The 8,111-nt window shown below is 37.3% G+C and overlaps 1 protein-coding gene across 1 annotated transcript; it reads right to left on the bottom strand.

The window, feature by feature from the left end:
- LOC109703509 (protein FMP32, mitochondrial-like) lies at positions 264–6,016 on the bottom strand. The gene is made up of 7 exons (XM_020224137.1): positions 5,446–6,016; positions 5,208–5,339; positions 5,061–5,120; positions 2,024–2,100; positions 1,877–1,933; positions 990–1,056; positions 264–638 (listed from the first exon to the last, which is right to left on the bottom strand). The coding sequence occupies exons 1-7, from the start codon at positions 5,608–5,610 to the stop codon at positions 519–521; spliced, it is 678 nt and encodes a 225-aa protein (XP_020079726.1). The 5' UTR covers positions 5,611–6,016; the 3' UTR covers positions 264–518.

The raw sequence follows: 8,111 nt of genomic DNA, 5'->3' as shown, positions 1-8,111 counted from the left end.
AATGCAAAAAATCAATAGTTTGAGCATTCTACGTTCTAACTGAAGTTGCACTTCCCCGGAAAGCAAAGAGGGACAAATACAGGAGCAATAAAGCATTATGCGAGACGAAGAAAGAACTTCCTACATACCTTGTATCCGTAGCTTGACTAGCGAAATTCCCCATCCAAGATTACTAAGGGACATTTTATTCTGAACTCTTCTGCTTTGTGATTTTTGTTGCATCTTTATCTCACGGACCATTAGATTCGGAACGAACTCCAAGAGAACAAGCAAAAAGGATGCCGACCACATTACAGATCGGAGAGAGGAACATAATTCAAGTTCTACAGTAAAACATGGACCTAAATAGGCCTAGATAATTGAGCCAACTCACAAATTTTACTTCCTGACATTGCTGTGTAATGATGTTGATAGTTTCTACAGACGATTACAACAATTTGTGGCCAATGTATCCAGAAAGGAAAAGAACTTCCGTTGCTGCTCCTTTTTCATGGGAATTGCCAAAAGAAAGAATGTTTTTACATCCAATTGCGGAGAACAGCAATGCCAACCGCTGCTACTGAAACAAGGGTCCCTACGCAATACTTTATGACATCAAGTTTCGCTGCCTCGAGCTGAGCCCTCAAAGCATGGATTTCCTGCCCATCAGAATATGCAGAAGCTGTGTTAAACCAATTGCAAGATGCAGGCATCCATGAGCCTTTAAATGAAAAAGACATTAAAAAAATCCACTTTTTTTCCTTAGGGCCCTTGTTTCTGTTTTTGGAACTTGAGGCCAGCTTGCTTTTTGGCTGAAGATGGTCCTGTCCCATTTGTGGCCCAGGATAAGAGATGAGGGGGAAGGGCATTTTAGGGATTCTAAAGTATTTGGCCCATAGTTACAAAAGCAGAAAAAATTAAAAAAAGAGAAAAGTGTTAATTTTTTCGCCAAATAACTACATCCATAGAAATTTGTGCCCCTCTTTTCCAATTATATCAAGGTAGCGCACCCGGTCAAGCTTCGTAGTGAGCTCTGTAGTTTCAGCACCTTGCTTGGCTAGTTCATCACGTATGCGCCTACATTTATTAGATTAATCATATCAGCACATGAAAGAGTCCAGGTATTCTTCAATAATTAGATGGGGAGGCGTTGCCAGTAGTAACAGGTCTCAGTTCAATATCATAGCCTTGATGTTACTGTGACACAGCAACTTGATGATCAGGTCCATTCATACACTTGAATTATCATGCAGAACAACAGCTAAAATAAAGAATTTGTAAAAATTGATTGACATCACATACTGCCCAAGATAGATTGCTTTCAAAACAACAGAAGGAATGCTTATGAGAAGAAACTAAAAATCAGAAAATAAATGCAGTTGAACAAGATCTTGCAGCCGGTCAAACAAAATCAGTGCTTTTAGATCATGTTCAATGTAGACTTTCTTCCTGTGGATCAATGATAAGTACAAAGATGCTAATTGAAAAGAGTACAGAGATGATAAGTATGAATTCTCGTATTGCTTTTCTAATTTTGGCCGCCTTACTCGTGATTGAAAGCTAAGACTGCTAGTCTACAAAAACAGGAAGATATAGAGTTATTTTAATTGAAATTATTTAGGGACTTCTGTCTTCAATTACAACGAGGACAGTGTAGTGAAAATGTAAGGATTGAGCCAATCTCGGTATGAGGCTTAAAACATCTATATTGTTCAAGTTAAGATTACAAACAAAAAGGAGACTTAATTCTTTAGATAATCCCAAGTGCAATCCTCGCACATAATGTAGATAGAAGCTATGTAGCGAAAAAAGAAGTATATAGTAATATAATACAAGACTGACTTTAGGATGCAGTATAGAAGTAGATTAGCATGCGTAAAACTACTTTATGCCTTACCCTCTTTCAAGGTTTAAATCCAGCCGTTGCCCAGCAGTGACCTTGTCAATTTCGTATCTGCCTCAGGATATAGATGCTCAAAGTAAAGACCAGAAAAATTTCCTTACAAAGAAATGCAGCACAAAGATTTAAGAACGGAAATCGCACCTGAGTTCACTTCGCATTTTCTCTATATCACCCCGAAGTTTCTCTGTCTCCCGCTGCAACAAAGCAAAATGTTGTTCCTGCATCCAACTGACATTGAGCTTTATGACCCATATAACATAAAGAATAAAGCTTCTACCAGCATGCAAAATTGTGATGCTACATAGCACATTGTGGCTGGCGGAACACTACTAGAATCATTAAGGGAGGGATTGCATTGCATCAGAAATCGTACGTAAAATCAGACAAGAACAACACGGTCTAACTAAATTTGCTTAGGAAATTATAGAAGGAGAAAAAGCACAAGAAGACAATGAAAAAAACTACTTGGTTTTGTGATAGATGCTATTCATATAACAAATCAAATTCATCATATCGTTAAGTTCCAAGTAATTTGCAAGCGGTTGCACATCTAATTCTAAAACCATCCATAGTATATAAAGCTAACAATACAATAGAAATGAGGGGACTTTAAAACAAAACCAGCAGAACTGCTTACACACAATGGATGGACTAATAACTAGTTGCTCACCTGTACACTAAATGGGAATATTACTTTTCCAACAAACTCAGTAAAACTTGATTAAAAAAAGGTCACTCATGACTATTCCAGACAGAGCTACAAATAAAACTATACATATAAGGTAGCAAATGGATTGTAAGTCAATGTGATAGATCACATTTGTCCAACTAAGACTAATTAGCACACTAGTAAGGAGTGATTTTTCTAAATTCAAGGATCATAACTCAACAGTATGGCAAGCAAAGGGGGATGGATGCGCGCAAAGGCCTGTTGGAGATGGTTACATTCAGTAAAAAAAAAAAAAAAAAAATCGCTGCAATTTTGAACCCAAGGCAGAAACCCATTATAAAAGCAATCTTAAAAGACATAATGGCCCGTGGATCTGCAAAATGCTTAATCTGTGACAACTAGAACCTTCCTAAGGGATAAAAGATCAGTATAAATGCTTTGCTATTAAGAACGCATTAAAGAGAAAGCTAGTACTTTTGAGGGGATTATTGACGAAGATAATTTTCCTTTTATTGAGAAAAGAACAAACATGCAAAAATATTGTAGTTAAAATTGATCCAAAAGGTCAAAAGGAAAATAATTGATTCTGTCCCACGTAATATATGCATAACTGCAATGCAAAGGAAGCAATGTCTCTCCAAAGTTAAAATAACAGAGAAATTTCAATAGATGACAAAAACATGCGAGTACAGAAGCAATATAACTGTGAAAATATTCTAAGTATAACTGTCCAAAATCAATCACATTCTCACTCTATGTTGCCCCAAACCTCTAATTGCCCCAAACCTCTAATTTTGGTAACTTGCATGAAATTGCTAAAGAACTAAAACATACAGAAATATAAAAGCAAAATGGTATGTGCTCCCTTTTCTGCCCTTAATGTGAAGTCAACTTGCCCTGGAATTTAACATGAATATCAATACGTACTTCCATCTTTTCATGCCCGTTTTTCCCTAAAAGGCTCATAAATTCCCTCATACAAAATATTATATATGCTTAGTGTCTTTGTTGCGATGCAGGTTCCGCCTTGGTTTTTCATCATAAACCAACCATAACGGAGATCACACAATTTGGCTGCCACAAGAAAGGATGAGAGTTCTGCCTGATTATAGGATCCTAAGAGATTCATAATGTTCTATCTCTTACTACCCAGTTCGATGTTTAAATGATAACTACACCATAGACTCTCAGATTGATTAACTGTTACTGAAATAATGACATAATTCTAGATTACTTTGGTTTCCGTTCAATAGTTTGTTGAGAACACAAACCACATGTTCCAAAAAGTGGTATACATGGTGGCATATATGGTTTGTGCAATCAACCACACCACATATGTAATATGCAGTACAGTATGCAGTCTAACTGCATATGCGACGGCCACATATGTGGCAAGTGACCAAATATGCAACCACATATGCGGCAATTCTTTTTCAGTGTTTTGTTTTGAGGTGGGACTTAAATGCAGTGGCTGGCATATCATTGACGACTATACATATACACATATGACTATCGTCATATAGTTTTGGTTACTGATTATGCATATACATGTTACTATCTTCTCATAAATATAACTTAACTCTCTTCTTATTTTAATTGCTTGGTTATTAACATTTCATAATTTGTGGTATTATTTTTAACATATATCTAATAATTATATATATAAATATTGATGAATAATTTTGTAATTGTTATATATTATTGTACTAGATTTTAAAAGTGTTGGTCTATTGGATGACTACAAAAGTAATGGTAAATAGCGCTTTATGAAGAAATTATTATTTTCTACAAAAAATTAGCCAATTTATTACATATCTGTTTAATTATATTTTTGGAAAATAAGAATATTTTTTATATTTATATTTAAACTTTTACATATTTTAAAAGCTGAACGGTATATTCGTCTGCATATGCACCTACACACCGCATATGCACTTTGTAGTAGGTTGACTATCCTTGCATCGTTTCTACTTTTTAGAATAAACCTCGTTACTAAGAAAACATTCTCATGTTTTGTTCTCCATTTGCCTACTGAATCTCAAATACTTCATGCATAAAACATTTATACCACCTAAATATTGTGTCAGATCCCTAAGTTATACAGTGATAATGATCCAAATTAGCCAATTTTTGCTATGATAAGACTAAAGGAGGAAGGAAAATTCTGCCAAGAAACATACAAACTAACCAAAGATATACCACCTAAATATTGTGTCAGATCCCTAAGTTATACAGTGATAATGATCCAAATTAGCCAATTTTTGCAATGATAAGACTAAAGGAGGAAGGAAAATTCTGCCAAGAAACATACAACCTAACCAAAGAAAAAACTGAAATCTAAGTTCCTCTGCTCTCGGCCGGTAGAAAAACTAAGAAGCACTATCGGTTAATTGGCTCAGGCTTCTAATTGGTTTATTGCATGTTACATCACCAGAGAGATATTACATAATTTACAAATAACTGCAGCTAATTAGTTTCATTCAGATTAAAATTAAAGATACGTCGCACCTGCGAGCTTTGTACTTCAGATTTGAACTTAGAGAGATTAGAATCTTGCATCACTTCCCTCTGCATAAACCATCAATCCACATTAATTAACGATAATAACAAAGATTACCAACGCCCACCAATCAATACAACATTGAATGCAATCACCTTTTGCATATCCCCCTTCGACACGAATGATTGTGCGACGTTCTCTAGGCTGTCATTGAGGACCTCCGTAATCACCGACGTGATGACTTCTGCCTGCTTCGACGGCAGCCCCTGCGCCTCCAATCTCCTCACCTGCATAACATCAAACACCTTAACCGCAACACAATCCCCAAAAGGCAAAGAGAGAGAGAGAGAGAGAGAGAGAGATTGGTCTCGATCCATTGGATCACTACGTTACCAACGCCAATGTGTCGACCAGGAACGCCCTCTTCCCGTTGCTCTGCACGAGCTGCGAGACGCAGCGAGCCGAATCAGGGGCGGCGCCGAGCGGCGGCGGCGACCGAGAACAGAGGCCCAACGCCGCGCCACCGCCTCGGCGGTAGAGGATGCGGGGCGCCGCCATTGAATTCGACCGGGTCCGAGTGGAGAGATTCTAGGTTTGTTGTTAGAGGTGGATGAGGGCGCAGGGGTGGAGGACGACGACGACGACGACGACGACGACGGGGGGTTTGGCTCCGTTCATTGCCCTAAGCGAAAGCACTGCACGAAGCCTCCTCCTCCTCCTCCTCCTCCTCCTCCTCTCTCTCTCTCTCTCTCTCTCTCTCTCTCTCTCTCTCCCCTTTCGTTTTTGGTTTAGATATGGAGGGGGAGAGAGAGATATATATCGTTGTTTCTTCGTTTGCGTCGACGGTGGAAACGGAGGAGAGAGGGAGAGAGAAAGGGGAGAGAAGGAAAGGAGGAAAGAAAGGAAGAGAAACAGAGGGGAAGAGAGAGAGCGAATTTGTTGGGCCATTTTGTAATGAACAACTTAGAGGGGGATGAGCCTCTGCCTCTGAATTTAGGGCTGTCAACTCGTCAAATACGAGCAAGATCGTGTTCTGCTCGTTGAGATATGAAGTTAAACCCTCTTAATCTTTTAGGAGTGTTGTTTATTTTAGAATTATTTTAGCGCTAAAATCGTTCAACCCACTTAATCTTTTATTTCTAACCGTCATCAAAAAATATTATAGTCGAATTAAGATGTTTAGAACTATAGCCGGATTAAGAATTTTAATAAAACTAAATCTTACATATATATAACTACTTTAAATTCTTAAGGTGCCACATTTTTTTCTATTTTAGCTCTGACAGCTTGGTCAGATTCAAGCGCACTCACTCATCTCATACTTCCGATTGACTCTGTTACTGACTTAGTTAATTTTTTTCTTCTTTTTTTTTTTTTTGAGAGATAGAGGTAGCATGCTATTCGTTTTTAGGAATGTCAACAGATCGGATTTTTAAAAATTCGAACCTGAACTCGAAAATCAAATTAAAATCCGTACCCGAACCCGAACCCGGCGGGTTTTAAAAATCCATACCCATATCCGTACCCAACCAAAAACCCTAAATCCGAACCCGGACCAGTACCCATACCCGGCGGGTTCCATACCGTTGAATGAAGATCTAAGAGATAAAAATTATTAAATATTTTATATATTATATAAATAAATAAAAATAAAGTATTTATATATATAATTTATTCGGGTCGGGTCGGATAAATACAAAATCCATACTCGTATCCATATTCGTCGGATTTTTATTTTCTATACCCATAACCGAATCCATACCTGTTTAGTTCAGATAAACCCGTCCCGTTCAGATTCGAATTCGGATAATATTTCGGGTATCCATACCCATTGACATTCCTACCCGCTTCATTTATTTCATTTAGAAATAAACTTAGTTAGAAATGTGAATCAACTAGGATTCAAACTTGGGTCTTGAATACCAACCACCAAGCCCTTTTTCCACTTGCGTTAGGGACGGTCAGTCTATTAACTACTTAGTTAATTTTCAATTAAACGTTGTCAGCATATGTAGACTTAATAAGTTCTGTACAAGTGTCATATTGAGGTACCAATAATTGTTAGCTTATCTGCGGCAAAATAATTGGCATGAGGTCAGGAATAACAATAGCTGTCAACAAGTTCATTTCATGTTTCTCTGAAGTAAAGAAGTCAATTTTATAAGTCGCAGATATTTCTAAATGCCAAATGATCATGTTTAAGATAACCGATGTAACTTGAAATACAAGTGCTTTATATCTTTAGAAGAAGATTAATAAATTGCAAGGAAAGCTCCCAAAAAATTGCTTCTCTCAAAATGTATTCCACCCGACAAGAATGGAAGTTGGTTGATACGATCCAAGTGATAATATAAAAGCATACATAACAGTTTCACACAATAGCAGAACCAAAAGTACTAAATTAATACCGACCGTCCCTAGCGTAAGTGGCTATGGGCTTGGTGATTGATATTCGAGGTTCCGAGTTTGAATTCTAGATAGATTCACATTTTTAGCTAAATTATTTCTAAATAAAATAAATAAAGCGGGTAACATGTTATCTATCTCTCAAAAAAAAAAAGTATTAAATTAGTGCTTCGACTTTTGAAACTTGTTACTATAGTGTTCAGCTAAAGGCTTCGGTAGAGATTGTATTATTGAAAATAGATAGAGAAACAAGGCCAAATAGGAGACAAACACAAACTTGTCTAAACTGAAATTAACACACCAATTCGAATCAACATGAGCACAGAACCCAGGCATATAACACCCACAAGAATTCACTATTTAGTCTGTCAATGTCAAAATGAGGCAGCCAAATACATCTCCATTTCAGTCGAGAGACGACGTCGCATGAATATCATGAACACAGCTAACCTACAGAAACATAGATATAGGTTTCAAGTTGACGCAACAAATCCAATTGTCGGCTACAAACACAGCCCACCAACACAAATTGGCATCCATAGAAATGTAGCAACTCTATACCAAGCATCGAAGAATTTACGGGTAATGAATTTCGAGCTAGATACGGAACAAACCATACCTCGTAACCAATCCAGCTTACCAAATGCAGCTAC

Source organism: Ananas comosus, linkage group 25 (assembly GCF_001540865.1).
Source record: "Ananas comosus cultivar F153 linkage group 25, ASM154086v1, whole genome shotgun sequence".
In the NCBI taxonomy this organism is placed as follows: Eukaryota; Viridiplantae; Streptophyta; class Magnoliopsida; order Poales; family Bromeliaceae; genus Ananas; species Ananas comosus.
Note: the sequence above shows the minus strand (reverse complement) of the source record. Positions and strands in the feature narration are given on the sequence as shown.